The 23,748-nt window shown below is 50.9% G+C and overlaps 1 protein-coding gene across 2 annotated transcripts in view; it reads right to left on the bottom strand.

The window, feature by feature from the left end:
• Window positions 1-23,655, bottom strand: part of CYFIP2 (cytoplasmic FMR1 interacting protein 2) — a 53,274-nt gene extending 29,619 nt beyond the window's left edge. Inside the window, exons 1-15 of one of the 2 annotated variants that reach the window (XM_040574022.1) lie at window positions 23,459-23,655; window positions 17,288-17,428; window positions 15,121-15,210; window positions 14,964-15,041; window positions 12,722-12,823; window positions 11,651-11,832; window positions 11,233-11,329; window positions 10,387-10,515; window positions 8,924-9,028; window positions 6,193-6,284; window positions 3,293-3,410; window positions 2,332-2,451; window positions 1,581-1,706; window positions 602-768; window positions 169-316 (exon numbers count right to left, since the gene is read on the bottom strand). In XM_040574022.1, coding sequence (XP_040429956.1) covers window positions 169-316; window positions 602-768; window positions 1,581-1,706; window positions 2,332-2,451; window positions 3,293-3,410; window positions 6,193-6,284; window positions 8,924-9,028; window positions 10,387-10,515; window positions 11,233-11,329; window positions 11,651-11,832; window positions 12,722-12,823; window positions 14,964-15,041; window positions 15,121-15,210; window positions 17,288-17,404 — 1,671 coding nt within the window. In that variant the 5' untranslated portion in view covers window positions 17,405-17,428; window positions 23,459-23,655. The remainder of the gene's footprint in view (window positions 1-168; window positions 317-601; window positions 769-1,580; window positions 1,707-2,331; window positions 2,452-3,292; window positions 3,411-6,192; window positions 6,285-8,923; window positions 9,029-10,386; window positions 10,516-11,232; window positions 11,330-11,650; window positions 11,833-12,721; window positions 12,824-14,963; window positions 15,042-15,120; window positions 15,211-17,287; window positions 17,429-23,458) is intronic. The other variant, XM_040574023.1, reaches the window with a different exon arrangement.
• Between the last annotated feature and the right edge of the window lie 93 nt (window positions 23,656-23,748).

Raw genomic sequence — 23,748 nt, 5'->3', positions numbered from 1 at the left:
CATAGCATGTGAGTTATTGATGTTACAAGTTATGATGTTACTGAGTTACAATATTCTAAGACATTACTAAAAAAGCCCACAGAAACAGCTGCCAACCCACGGGATGGGAGACTCCTACATGGCTGTAAGGCCATTAATTCCTTACTCAGGAGATACAGATTTACATACCTGCGTACTTGATGGTCCTACTGCTCTTCGTGGGACTTTAATATCAAATCCACCTTTAGGATCCTTCTCACCTCTCAGGCAAGGATCATTTGGTGGCTCTCGACCTCCCTCCCAGTCACAAATCGTCTTCCGAATTGCTTGCAGAACACTGAAATAGGCAGGGAGATGGAAATTAGTGCTTAAACTTGATTTTACTGCAAGGTGAAAATATTGACTGCTGTGCACATATGGGGTGGGGAGTATATGAGGTGGGGAGACACAAAGTTGTGTTGGGGGGAGTCATGTTCAAAACTGACCATGAAACGAGTTGCTGGCCAAGGTATGTTGGCTGGTTGTATAATATTAAGATGTCTGCAGGGCCCCTATGCATATAGTACAAATGCATTACACAAATACATACACTGGCTTTGCATTACATTCAAGAGAGACCAACCTGATCAGGACGTTCTTCTTCTTCCTGACTGCCTGCCTGAGCGGCTCTCGCAGGGTCACCTGGGCAAAGTCCTGCAGGGCCGCATAGATGGTGTTGCGGATGGCTTGGTTAAAGACACTCTCCATCCGGCCCATCAACACTTGCAGACCTTTGATCATGGCAATTACCTGAAGCAAAAATTAAAAACAGATGTACTTTCCATTTTTCCTTTTTATGGAGAGGTCCATAAATCCACCGTTATGATAACTTGGTACTAAATTAATTCTATTCAAGTAACTTAGGTACAACGAATAGGTGTTTTTTTTTTTTTTTTTTTAATGTTATTTGCTTTAAGAATCACCACAAACTGGGGGAACATTTCTAGTACCACTTTCTTTGAAATGGCCCCCATCCCTTGGCAGACCCTGTTTCCACTCCTGATCTCTTGATATCTTTAATAATACCCAGTCCTGGGAAACTGCACATGCCCCACACATGGGTCCAGCTGTGTGCCTTGGACAGACCCGATGAGAACAGAATATGGATGAGAAAACAGTCTTTGCTGGTTCTTACTCACTCTTAATTATATTTTATGCATAGAGAAAACGTTAAGAAAAAGGTACAATTCATTGGGGAGCCACTCTGCTCACTGCCCCCTCCTCATGCTGCTCACTGCTCATCCGTAACAGCAGTTGTTGGCTGATAAGCAAACTACCTGGATGAAGGAAGGACTGCTATTTCCATTTTAGAATGCTGGGGAGAATTTAACCTGTGATTTTCAAAAGCAGACTTCCACACTGCTGGTGGACACCTGCGAGATGCAGCTAAGAGATGACCTTTGAAAACTGCAGTCCAAATACTCTGAAATACTTTTAAAAATCTGGCACTTTGTGACTTATCCAAGTGACCTAGATAATTTGGGGCAAAGTGCACAAAACTTGATAGCCAGGCCACTCTATCTGCTATGGCACTACAGAACGAGGCAGCAGTTGGCACCTACCTCCACAAAGGCAAACTTCTCTTCACTGGTGTAGTTGTACCGGGTGGCTCTTTCATACTCTTCTGCTGTTCCTGGGCAATCCTTGTTGCAAAACTTATCTGTGGGATGAACCAGCTTCCAAGAGTACTGGAAGATGGAAACATGCACTGTAAACATTGCAATGAGTAAGAAGAAGGGCTGGAGGGATTGAAGAGGGCTCTGCCAGAAAAACACTCCCCGGACTTTACTACAGTTGTTTGACACTCCTTTGGGAACTGAATGTATGCTTTTTCCTGGCTGTGTTATCACTGTACTGAATATTGGTTTTGTGTATTTGGGAGGTGCCAGTCATATCGGGCTTTTAACATCCATGGACTTGTGTTAAGGTGTGGTCAAAACTTTCCAAATTAAGAATTTCCATAATTATTCGAATTACAGTTTTACTTGTTAAAGACCCAGACTTATCACCCTTCTTTCGGTACTTAACAGAGGTGTTCAGGTGAGAAGTCACCAGCCTCCTCTAACGTCACTGGGGGCACCCTGCACCTGCAAAGGGCAGTTCAGCTCTAAGGAGAGATGAACGAGCTCTGCTTCTCTGTTTGGTACAGAGAGACTTCGGGGTGATTAGCTGCCTGATTTTAGCATGTTTGTCAAAGGCTTAAAGTTAGGTGGCATGCAAGCAATCTCACCTTTCCACAGTCAGTACTGTGTGCTGTGTTGAAACATTCACGTTAGCCCAGAAAGAGGAAATTACACACTTTGATGCACTCACCACTTCCATGACATGGGCACTCCACTTGGACAGCAGCTGCAGCCCCCGTAACGCGAGATCAAAGAGCTCCCTGTACTCTTCATCTGACTTCTGGCTGTCCAGCCCTGAGCCGGTGACAACCTGGAGAAGATCACATCACATCAGGGCTAGAGTCAGCAGCTCGCTGCGGTGCCTTGGCTCAGCCAAACAGCAGCAGCAGATCTCTCTCTCAAATCCCAGCTGAAAAGAATTCCCCATGACCTTATGATCAAGCTAAAACTGTGCTGTGCATATACAATCCCGTGGGAAAAGAGGTATAACTTGGCAGGACTCTTATTACCCAGGTGGTCCATTTATTTCCTACAGAAAAATGAGTCTGACCTGTAACCTCAGAGCAAATAACTGACCTTCTCATTCCATCTTCCCGTTGCTTTGTGATGGTCTAATACCACTGAACTCCTCTAGAGGCCTTTACTGATTCAAAGTTCAAAATAGCACATAAAAATGCCAAAACAAAAAGGCTAAGAACACTAACAAATCATTAAATTAAAAGTGAAGATCCCACATTTGCAAAAAAAACCAGTCTCAATCGCATCAGAAAGGGCTCTGACATTCAGCGATCAACAGAGCTGCTGTGGAGAACTTTCCTCAAAGCCCTGACCGATAGCTCTGTGTAACAGAAAAGACCCATCTGCAAGACATGGGCGTTCTGCCACCCACGGCCGATGATAAACAATTAGCTGTAAAAATATTTCTCCTTCTTATTTTGACTGAGCTGCAGCCAAGGAGCAGAGCACATGATATTGCACGGGCAGGGACCTTTCATAACTTGCTTTTTTATTGCTTAACAGTGGTTTGTTTCACGTCTATCCTTCTCCCCTCCTCGTTGTATGGCCTTGGCACAGCAGGTCCATACCACTGCTACACTTGTCCCCTCCCAGCCTCGCCTGTCTAAGGATTACAGCGACCACCCTGAGCTTACCTCGCTGTTGCTGTAGCGAGCGAGCTCCGAGATGAAGCGGATGTGGTCGTCCCGGATCTGCACCATCTGCTCGCAGATGTTGTACTGGGGACTTATGCTGCTCTGAGTGCATGTCCACCTGGGCAAAAAAGCAACGGCTTCAAGAAGAGGACATGGGGCTCCTCTCAGACACCCCCAGGGACAAAGCCTTTTGCTCAGCTGCTCTCTTCACCTCAACGTGCCCTAGACATGCCACCTACAAGGCAGCCTGTCTTCTCTCTCACCCCTGGGGTGTGTGATGTCTTCCAGAGATGGTCTCAACAGCACGGCAGGGATTTTTGCCTCACCTTTCTGCTAGAACACCTCTGCTCCATCTCCCCTGAAGGCTGCTCTCCATGTTGGGTCCACCTACCCCCACGGGCAGAGGTGGTTATTTCCCTGGCCGCTGTTTGGCAAGCTTTCAGGGAAAGACAAACTGCAGAGCCCCATCACCATCTGCATCCCTTCTGCTAAACTTAGGGATAATCATCCCCTTAGAGGTCATCCTTCTGGGTCCCATAGGGCTGGTCACGTGCCCTTCTGCTGCAAGGAAAGATCCTGCAAGGGGCCATCATGGAAACAGCCCTTCTGCTCTTTTTGGTTCTGGCTCACATTATTAGCTTACTGAGCAACCCTGGGAGTGAACAGTGAGCAGCAGATGATTAAAAGAACTAGATTTTCATTTGCATTGAGCCACACGTACTCTGTAACAGTGCAAAGGGGTCTTAAAGGGAAGGCAGCTCTCCCCTTCCAGTGGCACAGTCATATGAAGAAGTGGTCAGAATAAGCAAGAACCAGGTCTTTCTATTTTAACATCTCACATTTCCCAGACCTTTATTACCCACTGACATAGAACCAGAACGGCTCCATCAAAATGCTTTGTGCAAACAAACGTCTGTCAGCGAGACTCTCACATCTGTCTCCGTCATCACAATGGTTTTAGATGTTCAGATCCTTCTTTTTTCTCCCCTAAATAACTGACCATCTTAAGATAGATAGGCTTCTTCTCCAATCTAGACTGGCTGTACAAAAGGGAGGTGAGAAACCTGCTGCCGACATGGACATACACAGGAAAATGTATTCCCACAGTTAACTGTGAGGCTCCTGTTGCCAATACTTGTGGAGATGGAAAGTCCTGGAAGTGCTGGACCATGTCATCCCTTGTGAAATCCAGCCTCCCACCATCGAGTCCCATCGCTCGACTCTTACCCGTTTGAATGTCCCGTGCTCCCCACCAGACAATCGGCAGGCTGGCAGGAGTGGCCAGGGCTGCCCCAGCCCTCCCTGCCACATACAATCTAGTCCACAGTGCAGAAACAAAACGCCATGCAGGAAAAACACCAATTAATTCCATTTTCATGGAGACAAGGAGGGAAAGAAAGTGACAAAAACAATATTAGTAAGAAACGGGGAACATATGGAACCACCCTGGCAGAGTTAGTGTTGGAAGCCCCATGCAATTTTCTGGGAAAGCAAGTGAGTGAGGAAGAACCATCGGTTAGTAAGGTGCAGCACAAAGACCTGGTGGACAGATTTTGAGACAGACATTAAATTGTGCACAGGTAAACAGCCTGCGAGCTACCTTGGTTTTGAGATGAGAAAATGAATGCAGCTGACATATGTTTCGTTGAAATGTGCTTTCTGAACAGTTTGGGATAAAAAGGTGTCAATTCTTAGATAATCTTCCCTTTCAATTTTTTTTTTTGGAAATATTTTTAAAATTTACATTTTGTAGAATTTTAGTTTATTTTTTTAATTTTCAATCATAATCAAAAACCTTTTGCTTGGGAAATTCTGTGAAGCTAGTTTCAAATTTCTTGTGAAAAATGAATTGGCACTTTTCAACCAGCCCTCAGGAGGGCAGGGGAGGGCGTTCCCGGGCGAGCCACACAGCGGCAGAAAGCAGGACCCGCCGTGGGGAAGGGAAAAGCAAACAGGCGCAGCGATGAGGCTGTTGGTTAGTTCCTGTCCTGGTGGCTGTTCAGCTAGACTGCTTCTCGCAGGTGATGGAGAAATCTGACTTCCACGCAGCCTGGTCCCACAGGTGAATGGTCACTCGCTGGTGAAAGCCAGGCTGCAATCAGTGATTACAGCCAACGCAGCTTGGATGGGCTTTGCTTACGTGCAGATGCAAACGCTATTCTGAGGATGTCCAAACCTACCAGCGATGCTTCTAACACTAACTGAGCACCACACAAAGCTACAGAGACAACTGGGCCTTCGCACACGAGTGGTGTGATCTGAAGTGACACCTGCAAATTCTCTTGATGGGAGCAACAAACTGGCTTCCAACTCACACCGTGAAGCCATGCTGCGTACCCCATGCCACAACGACTGAGTACACCTGGAAAGACTCCAGTTCTGCCTTTTTCCCACAATATTTATTCCTTTTCAGTGCATCTGACCCACCCTGTTCAATTCTCATTCCCGCTGCCTTTCTACACAGGAAAGTGCCTGAGCTAGAAGAGACGCCCTGCCTACCACATAGATAGATCTGGCGCTGTGTTCACGCTCTGGAGGATTTTGTCCTCGGGGTGAAAACTGTGGATTAAAATCTCTCCAGAGCAGGAACACGCTGCTCACACTCACACGTCCCAAGCACTCAGCAGCCGCCCCAGACCGCGCACCATGCCCGCTCGCCTGCCTGCGCGCACGGGAACGGTTCCACGGAGCCGGCGAGGACGTCCCCCCATGCAGGGACACACAGGTACACACGTGCACACACAGGTGACCGCAGAATCAGGCACGCTGGGGTGTGCACCCCCTGGGGACACACGCAGGTACCCGTGCACAGACCTCACGCATGCCGGGGAGGAGGAGTGGCAGCTCCCACGGCTTTCGGGACACACACAAAGCCAAGAGACATTATGGCAGGCACTCACTTGGATTTGTTCTCCTCATAGTGAGCACTGGTCTTAATGTATCTGGCCAGTTCTATCTGCATATCGCCGAATAAAGGAACCACCTGCAGCTGCTGGAAAAGAAAACAAAAGATGGTTGAAACGCGGCGGAGAGTCCCTAGGGCGACACAAGGGACTACGAAGTGGCATCCTGCATCTCCGAAGCTACAGGAAGTGTCAGACTGTTCAAAGCAAGGTGCAAACCTGGATGCAGGGTCTTTTCACACCTAGGAAGCAACTGAAAACTATCACTTTTTTTTTGTGTGCAAGTAAGATCACTCCCTGCGAGTGCTCTGGAGCCCTGGGCTTGCTGATACTGGCTTGGTTAATACCGAAAGGTTCAGTGCTGTAACCAGCATTGGCTGAGAGAGAAAAAGGTCTTTTTATACCAAAAAGAGAGAATTGTATTCTTGAACAGCACTTACTGCCTCCTGCCATAATCTTCAACAGAACTGAGGGACAAAAACTAGCACATTGGTATTTTGGCAGCATGCTGGGGAGGGGAGCTGCCGGCTGCTCTGCTGCCTGGACTGCCGGAGATGTGGCATCTTTCCCCTGGGACTCAGATTTTACTTTGGCACTGTGGTTGTTAGTGATGTGTCTTACAATTTCACCATGAAAACAAAAACACAGTCAATGTCTGTCTGCAATATAACACGGCTTTGTTCTCCCTTTACGTCTCAGGAGGATTTTGAAGGGAAATAAATTCTAAGTGCAGTGAATGTGCCTCAAGCTCAGACAGGTCCCTGCTGGACTAAGCTTTCAGCTGCAAATTACATTCAGCCAAGAGCTACCTACAATTCTTCAAAAAAAGAGAAGCTTCAATGTCACCCAGCTACAAAAGCCTAGCCCCAAAATACAGGGAAGATGGTGGTAAATTCACTGTCCTATTATCAAACTTCTCAGGCTGGCTTGTGTGGAGGATGTGCAATGCTGTCATCAGAGATTCCCAGTGGCACTTTCATAAACGGTTTAAATGAAGGGGTAGTTCATTTTCACTACTCAAATTCCTGGTCAATCCACTAGAAATTTAATCAGAAGGCAGTAAGCAGATGTAGTAAAAGGAGTAGTTGGCCTTTTCTTATTGAGATCTGATAGTCTGGAGTGGTACTTAACTGATTAGGTGAAACCACAGCAGATGTTGGAAGTGCAAGTGGAAAAAAAAGCTGGAAAGGAGGAAGTTATTCCATGCAGTGGAAGATATTTTACCAGTCCGATTCTCTGATGGCCCACAACACTTTGCAACGAACAACAGATCTGTTTGAACGCACCAAGATGACCAAACTCTACACAGAATGCTGAGGGCTGGATTTAAACTGAGGCAAAGATTCAGTAAAACTAGCAAAGCTGAACCAGGAAAAACCCAGAAGACTCCGAGGAATGGCAAAATAAATCTCCTTTGCAGAGCTGCAGTCCTCAGCAATCTCCCCAGTGACTGGGAAGCATTCCACCATCTCATTATCTGCCCATCTGTGAGGTTACGGTGTCGGTCTGTAGCTCCCTACGCAGGTGTCAGAGCCCTGCTCTCAGAGCTGTCTCCAGGAGATGGTGCAAAGATAGGTAAACAAGTCCCCACTCACTCGGGCTGAGGATGCAGCAGCAGGTACATCAGCCTTTCCTGAAATCAGCCATCCAGGCTCACCAACACGTTTGTCCCTTGCCATATCCCACCATGAACTAATCTTCTCCAAACCCAAAAAGCCTCCTAGACCCAGCCTTGTGCACAGAAGCAATAGACGAGAAGAATGACTTCACCCTGCAACGCTGCAGGAGGTGCTTGCACTGTGCTGAGCTCATGCGAGCCATGCAATCGAGCGGAGACATCAGGGCTCTCAGCCCTCCCCTCCATATGCCACTAACAGCTTGCACACACAGCGCATTTGGGGAGGAAGCAGACAGTGTTATCCCAAATCCTCCCTACAGCCTGACCTCCAGCTGTGGACCAGCCCAGGGCTGATCCCAGCTGCACATGGAAATGGGGCAGAAGGAGGCTGCACAGCTGCTTCCCACCGTGTCACTGGGAGCACCCAGCTCCTGCAGACCTTTCCTCAAAAAAAAAGATCTCAAAAGACAAAGGGATTCACCAAAACCACCAGACGAGCCCCTTGAGGAACTCAATGAGCACCTGCAAATTGCAGCCAACACAATCTCCTCAAGAAGCTTTTTCTGCCCTACAGGGAGCACAGGTTACACACCAAGTAAGGCTGCCAATGACATGTTGGCTGGCCAGTTTTGTTCCCTGTTCCTCAGCATGTCAGCTCAGCAGTGAACTGAGGGAAAGGAGCACGCAAACATCCCCCACACAGACCTCAGCAAACCTATCTAGGTTTGCTGGTGGCCTGAAATCATGGCAGTCTTCAGAAGACTGCAAGCCAGCCTCAAAAATGTGCCCAGAGCTAGAAGTGTGCGTCAGTCTGGCACACCCTTCCCTCATCCACAAACACGGGCTTCCCATGCGCCATCCCCGTCCTTCACCCCTCAGCAGGAGGGCTGTCATCGCTCATCTCACCCACGCTACACCCACCTATGCATGTTCACAGCAATCCCATTTCTCATCCTTCAGTCTAGGTAATTTCTTGACCCTTTGGGTGTTTTTTTTTTTGGAACTGTGATTCCTGTGGTTTGTTTTTTTGTTGGCAGCGTGTGCAATGATAGTGGTCCGTAATTCATTGGTTTGTAGTAAATTCCAGCCTCACCCAGACAGGTCACTGACCTTGAAGAATTTGTCTATTTTGCTAAGGTTGATTCTCTTCTTGGCGTCCAGTTTGTAAATGTTGCTGACGTTCCCATCCATGAGATACAGGCCAAACCCCATCACCTGGAGGAGACAGAAAGGCTAGGTTTCAATAGCCTGAAGTCAGCAGTACAAGTCTGACAGTTCTCACTTGCTTAGCGTGAGGAAAGACCATTTCAGGCTTCTGTGCCAACTGACACTCATGAGAAAACTGTATAAAACGTGCACATATCTGCAAGGACGTGTGTGGCAGACAGGGGACCCATGATGGAATGTTTCTGCAAAAATGTATGACTCTCAGTTGTTCCTCCTCTCTCACACATAACAACAACCCAAAAGTCTTCTTCACCTGTACTAAAAAGGCAAACATTTGCTCCCAGAGAACTGAAAACATTTTAAATATTCTCCTGGGTTGATTTTTTCCCTTTATTTTGGTACAGATCATTATAGATATTAAACGTACCAACTTTGTCCTTCAAAGAACCTCAGTTGACTCATACCGTGGTAATGAAGTTTTTAGGGTAATAGTGACTGTAATCACTGTAATAACTGACTTACAGTAAGGACAAACACTAAAAATAAGCAGATACTTTGGCGTGTTCATATTTGGGGCTCTTTAGAGTCAGGAAACCAAACCTGTATGGTGATCTGTCTTCTGATTATTCTTGGAAATGGGTACCAAGAAGAAAATTCAGGGTTGCAAAGTTGGTGGTGATTTTAGCATATCCTATAAGGTTACCCAGGTCAAAATTATGATCCTGCACGCCATGTACAATAGAAAAAGCCCTTCCAGCTCTGGAGAGTGCGGAGTACCCCAGGTGCTCTCGTCCACCAGCTGGCACCACCTTAGTGCCAAGCAGGCAGAGCTGCTGGCAACCTTGGGAAGAACTGGCAGAAAAGACAGAGATGGAGATGGGGAAGAGCACAGGAAGGGGAGAAAGGAAAGAAGATTTTTATATGGGAACATGGAAGAAGGCCAGAAAGGCCAGAAAAGAAATGACAGGAGAAGGTCCAAGTTACAGTGGGAATGGAGGCAGCCATGGCACTGCCCAGCAGAGGTGCCACTTCAGAGCACCAAGGTGGGACATCTCTGACCCTCATCCATGCTCAGTCTGTTCAGCTACAAAGAAGGGATAAATGGGGAGAAAATGGGGGAATGGAGGTATCCCAGCAGAAGACAAAAGGTAACTAAGATCAGAAAGGAAACAGGCAGAGGTGGAAAGCAGCTTTGGTGCTGCATGCAGAAAACTTTCCCACTTCATAGCAAGCATTGTGTCCAGAAGATGTTGGCTCAGCCAACAGAGAAGAGATGCATGTAAACCCAAAGGAGTTAAAAATAAAGAAAACGAAGAGAAACATTGTCCTGGAAGGGAATTTCATTTTACTAAAACAGAAGTGGAACTGCCCAAACACTCAGACCCATAAATATGACCAACTCTCACCTTTAAAAGCATGTGTTTTTCACTGGGCGTGAGATACATCTTGTTTTCATAGTAATCCACACAGATGTTGACAATATCAGCAAGCAGTTCCTCGTAGCCAGGGATGACCTCTAGTTGTTGGTGCAGACACTGGAACAGCAATAGGGGCCACATTATCCACATGGACAGAAGAATATACATGGACAGAAGAATATAAGCAGGAATATGTTTCCAGAAGTGGAAGAGCATAATGGTAAGAGGTTTCTTAAAAAAAAAACACCCTGTGTGCTTAAGTCACAGATAGAAGATCGACCTCGTGGTACCACCCGTAAAGAGCAACCTTCCTTCTGTAGGGCAGCTCTCCCCTTCAGACTGATCACAGCAGCCAAGCATCACAATGAGATGAAAAGAAAGGGTCTGCCTCAGAAGCAGACTTTATGATTGTCTGCTGTCTCTGTACAATATTTTATCTAATTAGCAGAAGCTATAGAGCCGGTGGTGTGGAGGCCCCTGGTGTCTGATCTGCAGTCCCCATGCAGTTGGAGAGACAGACTAGATGGATTTCCTGGGCAAAACAAGGGTAGGGTTTCTATGAGAAAGCCCCGAGAGCTCTTCTTGCACCTTTTAGACCTTTATCCTTGTCTTGACATAAACAGACCACCAAAGCTACCCAGGATGATCCATCCACTGGAAAGAAATATTGCAGGAATTATACAGCCTGACCCAAAGAACAACAGTCGGTGGAAATGACCCAACAAATGATACAGATATTGCTGCAGTCCAGACTGAAGAGCCCTCAGCCTTGGCGAGACCATTGCCTCTGCCTACACGTGGGAAGGTTAACTGGCTCGGAGGAATGGGACCTGCCTGCGTGATGCGGTTGTGGTTTGCCAGGAACATGGAGAGGTTCTGGGACTCCTGGATGGACTGGGGGTCTGCCATCTTCCGCAGAAACTGGGCAGCTCTGGAAGGGAGAAATCCAGTGTCACCAAGGCGCGCTCACCCAACGCAGGCCCTCACCACCCACCTTCCTTACCTCACGTGCAGCTGCAGGGCTGCAGCCTCAGAGCCCCCCTGCAACACAGCTTAGCTCTTTCCCCATTTTACCAATCAGGAACCAAAACACAGAGCTCAGGCATTTGCCTAAACTCACAAAGAGGGCCTACAACAGCACAGAAACCCAGCCTCCAGCCCCCTTACATCTGCCCAATCTCTCTGCCAGGCAATTCCCCCTGCCAGACCCGGCCCAGCCCAGTCCCCGCGCCGGCTGCTTCTCACCCCTCACCTTTTGTAGGCAGAGTGGTCATTTTTGACGCTGCACTTCATGTTCTTCAGCTCATCCAGGACAGCGAACATGTTAATGAACTTGCCCAGCGTGAGGAGATAGGCCTCAGAGACGAAGTCCTTCCTCCGCTCAGCGTGGCACAGGCGCTTCACCTCGCTGCAGAACCGCTCGATTGCCTTGCGCTGGAAGGCAGCGGGACACGGTCACCACAGCAGAGGCTTGCACACGTATAGCACCACCTCCACCCACCTCTCCTTCCTTGTCCTGATGGGGATGGAGGCTCCAGGGTCTCCCTCCATTGTCACCATGCAATGAAGCAGCATTTCAGACCACTATAGACAAATGTCCTCAGTGCTGGAGGGGAGGAGCGGGGCTTGAATCCTCTGTGCCTGCCCTGAGTGCAGCGTGTTCTGCCAAGTCATGCTTTGGTTCTTTAGGTGGGGCATTACAATATATAGGACATAAGACCCAAGCGTGCCAGTGAAGCCCAGTTGCAGCCAGTTAGAAATGCAGGTGGTGATGTAGAGAGCTCCCTTAAGCAAAGAGCAGCTCTGCTGGCTACGTGGTCACTGCTCTGCAGGGATCTGAGCGTGTTATCTTCGCAAGTGCCTCAAATGCAGCAACCACTAAATGCAAGCTTCTGTGCTCTGACATCGGATGGGTACTGTGGCCAGGATGAACACATTGGCTGCACCATCAGCCCTCTGCTCCTCATGGCTTTCCTTCAGAGAGAAGAGCCGAAGAGCGAATTATGCTGGCACCAGGCTGTCAGCACAGGAACGTCCCTTGCATCCACCAGCTAGCACCCCAAAAAACAGGAGCCTGTGGCATCCACCAGCTCCACAGTTCTGGTTCTCCATGAACTTCAAGGACTGAGGCGTGTTCATTCCCAGCTTGTATATGAGATTTTGGGGCTGAGCAAGGGATAGAGCACAGATTTGGCTCTGGACAGATAACTTCAAGTTAGAAACCCACCAGGAGATCAGGGCAGGCACAGCACAGCCCAGCCCTGCTGAGGAACCTCAGACCAAAGTATGAAATTATTTTTAACCACTCCCCTTGACTGCTTACCTGAAAATACATGAACTTCATAAGCTTGGTGACTTCTGGCTCCAGGACTTCCACTGTCTTCTCATAAATCTCCACTCGGTTTGGCTGCTCATTACATTTCACCTGCAGTGCAAAGAGAAACCATCTTCATCAGCATCATTTCTAACACAGCTGTGGACTTGCACCAGCCACCAACTTCTACTTGTTTCACAGTGAATCCTGTCCCCATTTGAGGACAACAGAGGGACTCCAGAGGGAGCTTGTTTTCAAGGCAAGAGATGATGGCAGGAAGGGCTTTTTCTCAGATGTGAATTCTCTCCATGTGTAATAAATGGACACAATCCTGACTCTGAGAAATGAAATCTTCCAATGCACTTGTCTGGAGTAGAATACATAAAAAATGAAGTCTGTACTTGCTATACAATGTGGGAATGTTGTACCATAAAGTTATCTTAGATTTTGTGTTGCAAAGTCCCACGGACACAGGGCACCATGCTATGGCTCTGCTCTAGTCCTGCTGGGATAACTCTGGTTCTGTTGCAGACCCATTAAAAATCCCTGGGCTTGGATGTGACCAGCAGCAATGAAGTGAGTCACCTTTATCGGAGTCCTAGGAAGCTAAATTTAAGTAACTCTGTCTTGCCACCAGCTCAGCCATGGCCTGCCTTCTGCTAGCATGGCCAGCACAGGCAACAGCAGTGCAGCATCAGATGTAAATGGGAGATAAGCAAAAATCTAATCAGCATCGGCAATCTCCCCGTGGCTGGATCTCGTCAGACCATCAGCAGAGTATAACCCAGGGGAACTGAGGTTTGACCTTTCCCGGGGAACCACTAACATGGGCATTGTCAGCCATGTGGAAATATTTCTTCCCGGCTCCACGGAAGTGCTGCAAACCCTTTTATCAGTAGGGTTAATGGATGTGCACTACATCTGCCGGCTGCATTGTCAGCCTGCGCTTTTGCAGCGATCCAGCACTGCTCATGTTGCAGATGACAAGCTTTGCGCCAGAGTCTGAATCATGGCTCCGTGGGCCTCATGGGCAACCTTACTCATGTCTGTAGGTGTCTGCAGGATTCTGGTTGAAGAGAGGACTGAAAAACATTTGAAACAGAACCAGCAGTAGAGGAGAATGATTAAATCCAGGACCTTCGGGTACAGCAGCAGTAAAAAAGGGCGTTTAGAGGAGACCTGGCTGGGAGGCGGATATTCACTCCAGAAATGTTTCTGACGTAGTGAAGGGCTCCTTCATACATCCCGGCTCAACATTGACCCTGCCAGGTCTCCCATGAGAGCAGAGACAGCGCCCCAGCACCAGTTTGGGATGCAGAAAGCTGCCCCAGCTGCCCACTGTGCTCCATGCAAGTCAGGGAGAGCCCAAATCTGCCACATCTCAAGATCACCGGCTGTTGTCATCACAGCTAGCCATCTTGCTTCTTCACGCAACACAAGAGTCCCACTCGGCACTGGAGCAATTTTTAACTGAAGTTGAGACACACCATGCAGTGGTGTCAGGAAGTGTGATATAAACCAGATCTGATACTTTTACTGTCAGCTTCCAAAAACTAACTGCCTTTGCCTGAAGCAAACTGCATCTTCCCACAACACGAGAGGGAAAAATATTCCAGTGGTGCACTGGAAAGGAAATAAGAGCACTGCTTTAATTAAAGCAAAGGCTACCCAATCTTCGGACAGAGAAGTGGATAGGGATCCAAGCAGCAAAACACAGCACTATGCCAAGCACTGAGTGGGACCAGAGCTGTGCTCAGCTGCATCCTTGCGCAGCTATGGGACACACAAGCTGGTCCTGTGGTTGTGAAGTGACTTCAAATATGCTGCTTTGGGGAGCTGGGGAAACGGTCCTGAAACCAGGAAATGTATATATATATATATATATATATATATATATATATATATATGTAACGCGTCAGCCACAAACAGTTGCTTCATTTGTGGCTAGTGTGACTTAGCTGAGAGGTACTGCTAAAAGGGTCAGGGATGGAGCTGCCCCTGTCATACACAAGGGTGCAGAGCAGATGTCCTCTGCTAGAGCAGCAGCAGGGACCTGCTTTTTCTGGAGTAGCTACCTGCTGCTGAGGTCAGTGATTGAGACTTAGGTGGGGTGAGGAGGATAATTTGAACCCTCAGTGGCCTCTCTTTTCAACCTTTCTATCTGCTTCAGTCTTCAGCCCAAACTAACCCATACAAGACAAAACCACACAGGTGCTCCGAGCAGAGCCCTGTACGGAAAGGGCCCCGGTACCTGGGGGATGGCTCGTGAGCAGCTCCTCCACGTGTAAAGCATCACGGCGTACTCATGGCCTTCCTCCAGCATTTCGTTCTGAAATACAGAGAGGTGTTGTAGGGGCAGGGCACACGCCATGGCTCAGCATCGCCGGGGCAGTGCCCAGGGGACTCACCATGCTGGAGTGCACCGTCGCCTGCTCGATGTACCTGGCTATGCCGGTCACAAAGGCGTTTCTGTCTTCAAAGTTTGTGTCAAAATTAGCCTGTGGGTGAAACAGGGATTGGGATTAAAATACATACACGCTGGTTGTTCTCTCACCTGATGCCATGCGCTGGCCAATTGTTTTGGGAGTATATCCAGGGAACCCTATGCAGGCACAGGCTCGAGGGCACCTAGGGCACAGGGTCAGCCTATGAAAAATTTGAGGTGCTAGAAATGACTGCGTCTCTAGGGCTGGAGTAGATTTGTACAGGCAGCTTGCAATGCATCTGAACCACGCGGGTTCATTATAAGAGACCCTGCAGCTTATATGTGTGAAGATGTGGCAATCAAGACTGACAAAGCCTTGTAAAATCAAGCAAAGCCAAGCGGGGATCAGTTATAAGGAACTGCAGCCACACCAGTGAGCAAACCTCTAGCGGTTATACTAAAGACTTTAGTCTGTTAACTCAAAGACAAACGCAACCTCATTAACTTCCATTGGTGCCCCTGACTGCTAGGGGAAGACCACATCCTGTCAGCAGGAATAGCAAAGGATAAACACGCAGAAAGGGCAGGGAAAGAGATGTCTGGAAAACATAAATACAAAAATCAGCACTCGTTCAGATGCCATTATCAGTGCTAGTGTTGCTCTTGCAAGCAGATGCTTTGGGAGGAACAGTTGTTTGGGAAGCTGAGCTACTGCTTTGGGTCTGGATATGGGAGCGAGAGAGTGCAGAGCAAGGTGGGGGGTGAAACAGCAGCTCCTTGGCCTCGCGGCACCGAGCGCCCATTCACACGCATTGTGCTTGGGCAATTTCCTCCGCCAAGGCGCGCTGATGGTATCTGCTGCAGGGCAGAGCGCACGCGAGTCCCAGACGCCCAGAGCTGCTCCTTGCAATGTCATCAGCATTGCAGCAGCCGTGTTCACCTCAATAACCCATTTCCTGAGCGGCAAAGCTGGGAGCACGGACCTGTGGCCGCAGGGCCGCTTTTCAAAGTGCCTCTAGGACAGCGCATGTGACCGAGGTGAAAGCAAAAGCTGGGGCTGCGTGTGCATCTCTGGGCGGCAGGGACGGGGCTAACCCCAACGTGTCTGTGATGAGGAACCAAGCTGAGCAAACACTTCCAGATCCGGTTAAGACAAGGTTTTTAGGCCCAGCTGAATGCACACTTGTGATACGAGACACGAGTGAGGCTGTGCCATAAGACGGGACCTTCAGTCCCTCGCAGGACACAAGCCAGCAAAGAATAAAAATTATCTTGTGAAGAGAGATGCTAAGTTGATACCAAGATTTTCCAGGGTTAGCTGACATTTGAACAGCCCAGAAATGCTTTTGGGTTTGATAACCCATAGAGATACTAATGCTACTGAACAAGCCCGCAGCTTGACCTGCTGAAAGAGATACTGTAATTCCAGAGCCCTGCCTACATGGCACGGCAATCCCTGTATGGGTGCGTTTATGCACGGTCACGGGTAAACCATGAAGATAGGAGTGGCAGGACAGAGAAAGTAACCCCGCATTAAATTTAACCCCGGGTATGTGCTGTAGGACAGGGTGTGGTGGCCAAGCAGTTGAGGCATCCCGCTGTGGATGCAAAAGCAGGGGTCTGAGCCTTGCCCTGGGCTCACGCCAAGCTTGGTCGGTGCAGCTGCAGCTAAATCTGTGGGTGTTCGAGGCAGAGCAGTGATTGTGGTCACTGCCCTCCCCTGCATGCCCTCTGCTCCCCCACCAGCAGCTCCAGCTGTGCTGGCAGCACAGGCCAGCCAAATTCAGGCAGAACTTTGATTTTGGCCTACTTGGACACTTGCAGTACCATGAAAAGGAAGCACAAAAATACATGCACAATAAAACATCACTGAGAACTCTCTGCTGTTATCACAAACCTTGTCTCTGGCTTCTCACTGGTTCATGCCCTCTTGTCCTCATTGTCAACTTCCCTACATCTTTTCTCAGACTGAAAGATCCCTTTCACCAACCTCTCTGGGAGCAGATTTGTGGCTAGATCTGTTGTGAATATTTCCTTAAACACACCGAACCAGGAACAATTTTTGCTCGTTCTCACAGCACCACGCGCCCCCGTGCTTTGCATGCACCCCTGCGCTTTGCATGCCCTGCCGCGGCCGGGGCTGGAGGTACCTGGTACATGATGGAGGAAGGGGGCGGCTCGATGCATGGCTGCTGGTCGGGCAGGGGCAGCTCCTCCAGCAAGTCCACGTTGGACAGGGCGTCCTCTAGCGTGACGTGGGTGGTCATGGTTCTGGCTCTTCAGTTTCCACGCTAGATCCAAAGGAAAAGAGAGGGTGATAGACAGTCAGCAGGCAGAAGACTCAGTGGGAAAGCACCAAAGGATAAAACTGGAACCAGGACTAGCTTGCACCGCAGAGGATACGATCCTGGTTCATCTTGTTTTCCTTTTCTTGTGTATTTAACCTATATCTCTGTGTCATCTCTCCTTCCATGACACAATAACACAGCAGGAATGCAGAATAAGAGGAACACAGCCACCCACCCATGTCCTCCTTTACTTAACTCTATGCAAAACTGCTGGAGACACAAAAGAGCTGGGGGCTGCAGTGCAGCTTAAGCAGCCTCAAGTGAAAGCTTGTACTCCCAAATGCAAAGTGGTGCTTTCCAAAATCTCTCTTGAAGCAGCGTGATTAGAAAAGCATGACCAGCGCTGACACTCACATGATCACCTTCCCACATACATGAGCAGAGCTGGAAACTGTAAACTCCGAAGCGCATTTTCACAGGTGAACTGGAAAGAACAGGCTTCTGCACAGCCAGGCTGTGGCAGCTCAAGCAGCAATAAAAAAGAAGTTGCTGCTAAAAACAAAAATTTCCTTGCTTTAACCAGACACGCAGTGGCCCCTGCCCAGCCCCAGCCTGCCCTGCAGCTGCCACCGGCGGTGTCCTGAGACGGTGCCAGCTGCACACAAATAAAAAGCAAAGGGAAACGGTTCTGAAAGAGCTCACTGGTGATTACCCCTGTGCCGAGCACCGACGCAGACAAGCTGAAACGCAGGATCAACCTCTCTGTCCCTGATCTCTTTTGGTCTTCACCTTGGCATGCGCAAGCACGGAGGGACGCTGCTGTCATCCAGGCTGAGCACTTGTATAACCACTGCCACCGGGCTCCCCCAGTTAATGCCTAATCCATGTGCAGGAGCCGTGGCTGACCTGGAGCCTGTCCTCTCGGAAAACACGCAGCTGCATTTAGATATTTGTAGAGAGAACTGGCTTTGAGAACTGACGTGTTGTTTGATTAGCAGATCGCCCCTCTTTCGAGGAGCGCTTTTTTTACCAGTTGGAGCCTGTCTAGTTCCTAATGCGAGCCATCGGGTTTTATCACTTTAATCTGCAAGACAGTAGAGCTCAATAGAGCTCAAAGTTCCCATCAAGATACTCGCCGATTTCCATACAGACACCCTGCAACCTTCACTTCTGCTCAGGCAAGCGGGCCAAGCTCCTCGACTGCCTTGTTATTGAGTATATTTTCCAATCCGTTCATCATCTCCTCGGCTTTTCTCTAAGCTTGATCTAATTCTGCAGCTTTTTTTGCCGAAGCACAGACACCGTAGCAGGACACAGGGCTCCAGCAACGCCTGCGCAAGTGCCAGATAGAAAAGTAACACCATGTCCCTTCCTGCTCACCACCATATCCTTGGTCACAACAGCAGCTCCGCAGGCGCTCCCGTTCAGCTGATAATCTGCTACAATTCCCCTAGGTCCTTTTTTCGTGTTGTTGTTTTCAATTGAGTCACTGTTTCCCCGAATACAAGTTTGCTTTTCGTTTCCAGCACTGGGAGCACGGAAGGACAATGGCTGCGGGATGGCCACAGACAGACACACATGCACGCAGCGAGAAGCACGGCCAAGGGGGACGCGGGCAGCCTGCAGCCCTGGGGTGGCTTCGTGTTGGTGAGGAGAGGGCCTGCTGCCTGCACGCAGGAGCTGCAACAACATCTCTGAGCCTGGTAAAACCCACGTCACCTCCCCAAACGCCTCCCCAGGGCACCAGGCAGCCGAGGAACCGGCTTGGTTGTATTTGGAGCTTGAAGAACCACGAAAGAAGTATCTGGAGAAAAGAATTCTCAAGCAGCCCCTTCCCTACTCGCTCAAATTTCTTTTTTCCCCCCTTCACCCCGTTTGGCCCCAGTTGCTGCCTGTAACAAGGTGCAGTAACTGCCCAAAGCAGCCGCTCTGTCCTGTTCTGAGCAGGAGATCCGGGTCCCAATTCGGCGTTGCAGACCTGTGGTGCTGGCCACGGCACGAACCTGCAAGAAGCCAACAGCCCCTGCCCCACGCGTCTGGCACTCAGCTGCAGGAAGGGAGGTACCACGTAGAAATAACGAACAGAAGAGGAAGCCTCGAGCACTGGCAAGCTATCATCCCTGGCCACAGCCCACCCCGTGCTTTGCCACGGCTGAGCAGAGTGCAAGAACCAGGATCCAGGTGGAAAAACTGCCCAAACTTTGTGGGTTTACCAGATGAGTCCTCACTGCAACATCGCCGGGAGTGACGGGCACTCCCAGTTTCAATTCTATGTTTTCTTCAGCGCAGTGGCAGAAGCAAAGGAGACGAAGGGGAACAGTGAGGTCAGTCGGGACTTCCTCTGGGTCTCAGGCCCTTGGCAAGCCGTGGCAGAGGGCAGCCCTGCAGCTGGCAGCACACGATGGAGGGGACACTGGCCCAGGGCCGGCAGAGCAGGATCCCCACCCCAGAGCATCCCCAGAGGAGCAGCCTCAAGCAATTCCCCATGGCGCAGGCGCTGCCCTGCTGCATCCAACCTCACCCCCTCCATTCAGCGACCAAGACTCCAGCCCAGGGGACTACGGAGGTCCTGGGGGCACCCACCAAAAAGTCCTCGTTAAGCCTTACCCCCCAACCCCAGCAGAGCCGTGCCAGCTGTGCCTGCGGCTCACCGGCAGCGCTTCCTTCCTGTGCCAGCACACGTGGGGCTGCGGCCGCGCCGCCCGGGGTGGAGCACGGCGGCGTGCCCCAAACGGGGCTTTTCTGTTACCATAACGCATGGGCTGCGGGGTAAGGCTTTCCTTCTCGCACAGGAAACATATCCTGCCTGCGTGGATTCTTGGGCTGCTACAAGCTGCCTCTCGAAACTATTTTCTTCTGCGTATCCTGCCACTGATCAGAGGCTGATGCTCCTCCGGCAACATGAGTTTAGGTAGAACCGAACGTGAGCCTGGCAGGAGCCAGCCCCGCCCTGGTGAAACCCTGGGGAGCAGAGACATGGCCAAAGGGCTAATTACAGCTTCTGCTGATGAGCAGCGGTGCTAACGAGAGCTGCCCATACTTCCTGCCCATCCGCTGCAGAAACTTCTTCCTCCCGTTGCTGTGGTTCCCCTGGGGCAGGCGATGCTCGGTGCTCCCCGTCCCACCTGCCCAAAGTGCCAACCCCAGGCACGCCAGCCACACAGCATCCACAGGCACAGCCCCACCACTCTGTAGCTGAAATTAAGGTAAATCTGTCGTGAGAGCAGCCTACAGAGCGTAGAAAGGCTTTGAGAAGGAGTGAGGGTGGACATCCCTGATGCCTGAGCTCACAGTCGCAGGGCAGGTCCTACCTTCCCCGCTGAAATGCTCACCCAGAAGTGTCTGTGCAGTATCATCCTCTTCACAGCGAGAGGAACAAAGAAGCCTTTATTGTTAGAGCAGCTTGGGCGAACAAAGGAAGACTTCTGAAAGCAGGGCCACAATGAATATGTTGCATGCATGTGCGCTTGGCTTCGAAGCTGCGCAGCTGAGAGCGCTGGGGAAGTGGCACGGGCTGCTTCGGGTTTGCAGCTCACCTGCTCCTACAGCAGGCATCCACGCTGGGGCTGCAGGAGCGACCAAGGGCAGGAAAGGAGGAAAGAAACAACAGGAATACTGGAGATTGGCAGTAACTCTGCGTCCTGCAAGCCTCTGGTGAGAGGAGCAGCAAAACGACTTTTGATGGGGAGATGGTGATATGGAGGAAAAGGGCAAACTTCTGGTCACCTCCAGGGGATTTGGGATTTGTCTCCAGCTCTGATGCCCAGCCCCTGGGTAACCTGGGAACGTCACGTAATTCATTTTTGCCCCTGTGATAATGCTTCCCCCCTTACTCCAAAAAAGCCTTTAACCCATGGTCAGGAAGCATCCTGGCCCTACAAGTGCCCAGCTGACTGATGTCTCAGGCACACAGCAGGACATTTCTGGTACCCGTTGCCTCACAGCAAGAGGAGGTAAACGCTGCTGGCCGACAACGTACTTTCAGTCAAGTAGAGTAACTTTGGGGTGTAAAAGGTTAGTTTTACCCTTGCCTAAAATTCACAAGATTAACATCCCCTGTGGTTTAGGATGCATGTCATCAAACCCTCCTTGCATGCTCTAAGAATCACTTGTAATTTCAACACCATGCCAGTCAGGAGCTTCTTTGCATAAGCAGATAAACACAACCGGGGTGAGCAAGGCTGGCAGAGCTGGGCTCCTGCCCTGCACAGACACAGGCGTTAATGACCGTGAAATTACCCTTCCCATCCAAAAAGGAAGCCAAAGTGCCCAACTCCTGAAGCTGTTGGTCTGCATCTCCACTCTACGTTTTCAGCCATCCCATTACGGCTGAGTTCCAGCCATCCATGCCGTCTCTGTCTCTCAGCAACATTTCATTTGGAATTTATTTCTTATAGAATAAATTGATCAAATTTTTCTGCTGCCAAAGAAAGAGGGTCAGGGCAGAAGGCTGGTATAGGAAGCTACATTTCCAATATAGTTGAGAAATTTAGAGCAGTTTCCAGGCAAGCTCCTTTGCTGACAGTCAAAGCACTTACTGAGAATTTAAACCATACAGAAATGCACTGTTAATAGTTGGACAATTACTGATCTTCCAGATATGATCATCCTCTTTTCATGCAAATACGATAACTGTTTGTTAATAAAGTTCGTATCATGATAGGATAGTCTGCTTTGCTAAAGAGACCCGGGTCAGAAAATGGAAGATTTTCCATATTCCTCGGGCTTCATTAATAGCAATTAGCTGTACAGAGAAAAGGAGAAAGGAATTATCCTTTGTAGGGAATTACCCTAGAATTACAGGGCTGTGACAGACACCAAAATAGCGGGCTGGCCACCCATCGCGGTGCCCAACCTCTGACAACTGTCACCGCGCCAAACACGAGCGCGCTCTCCTCTGGCTACCCGTGCGGGGCAGGGGGGGTGCTGGGGGTGCTGCAGCCCGGCCTAATTCCCCAAAACCTTTGTGGTCTGAGCCTGGCGGCCTGAACCCCCCCGGGGAAAGCGGCAGATGGCGAAGGGGGACAAGCTGTGCCGCTGGCGGCCTCCTCGTAGGGCGCCCAAGCGGCACCCTCTTCCTTCCCCAGCCCAGCCGGCAGAATAAGGCCCAGTAAGCACGGGGGTGGTGGTGAGAGAGGGGGGGTCCAGCGTGTGCCTCTTGTTCCCCCCATCCCTATCCAGCCCCCCCTGCCCCCCCCAGGAGCCATCCCTTCCTCCCAGCGGGATGCGTTTCCAGCCTCCTCGCCTGGAAAGTTGCCTACAAAGGAACGCTCCCTGCTCACGGCCTCCGCCCGGGCGGAGGGGAATTTTGGGGACGGGGGACGTTCCCCCAGCTCCCACCGACCCCAAAACACGACCCTGGATAACCGTCAAGGCCCCCTGCCCACCGCAGCCCCCCCGGCTCAGCATCCCCCCGCTCCCCTCCTCGCCCTGGGCACCATCTTCTCCCGGCGGGTGCTGACTGGGGACCCCCCGGGGACCCTCTGGGGACCCCCCCCCGACCCCCCCTAGGGCCAGCTCCCGCCCCCGGCCCCGCAGCCCCCCTCCATCGCCTTTTTCCCCCCCTTTCCCTCCCCCCCCGCCCGGGGTGGGGGCAGCATCGCCGCCACCGGGCTGCGGGGAGCGCTGCCATCACCGCGGGGCCTGCAGCGCCCACCGGGCCGGGGGCTCGGCGCTTTCCCCCCCCCCATCCTAGAAGGGGCGAAGGGGATTTTTGTCATCCCCTCCCCCCCCCCCCCCACCTCCGGCGCCTTGCCCGTCAGGACGGCGGGGGGGCTGCCTGCCGCAGGTAGCACGGAGCATTATGGGATACATCCTCGCACATCCCGGCCCGCCAGGGCCTCCCACCCTAAAGGGGGGGGGGGGGAGGGCAGCACCTGCCCCGCCGGCTGGCACCCCCATCGCGACACCCCCCCAAAAAAAGAAAATCCCCAAACCCATCCCGACCGGGGGCCGCGGAGCTGCAGGGATGCGGCGGCGCAACCCCCGCGCAGCCCCCGCGCAGCGCAGCGCTCCCACCCCCGCCCCGCTCACCTGGCGCTCGGAGGGGGGGGGGGGGGGGAAGGACCAAAGGGGGGGTCCTGGGGGATTAGGGAAGGGTAAGGGGCAAGGTGAGGGGTGGGGAGGGGGGGGGGCGCAGCTCGCCGGGATGCTCCGTGCCGCCCGCACAAAGAGCAGGAAATGGCTGCAGCAAGTGCACTTCCGCGGCTCTCCGCCGGCCCCTCCGCACGGCGGCGGGGGGAGCCCCGGCCCCCGGCGAGGGAAGGGGCTGGAGCGGGGAGAGCGGCTCCTCCCCCCCCGGGCTGCAAGGGGGGTGCGCGGGG

The sequence above is a fragment of the Cygnus olor genome, chromosome 14 (genome assembly GCF_009769625.2).
Source record: "Cygnus olor isolate bCygOlo1 chromosome 14, bCygOlo1.pri.v2, whole genome shotgun sequence".
Classification (NCBI taxonomy): Eukaryota; Metazoa; Chordata; class Aves; order Anseriformes; family Anatidae; genus Cygnus; species Cygnus olor.
The sequence above is the reverse complement of the archived record's forward strand: the minus strand, read 5'-3'. Positions and strand labels throughout refer to the sequence as shown.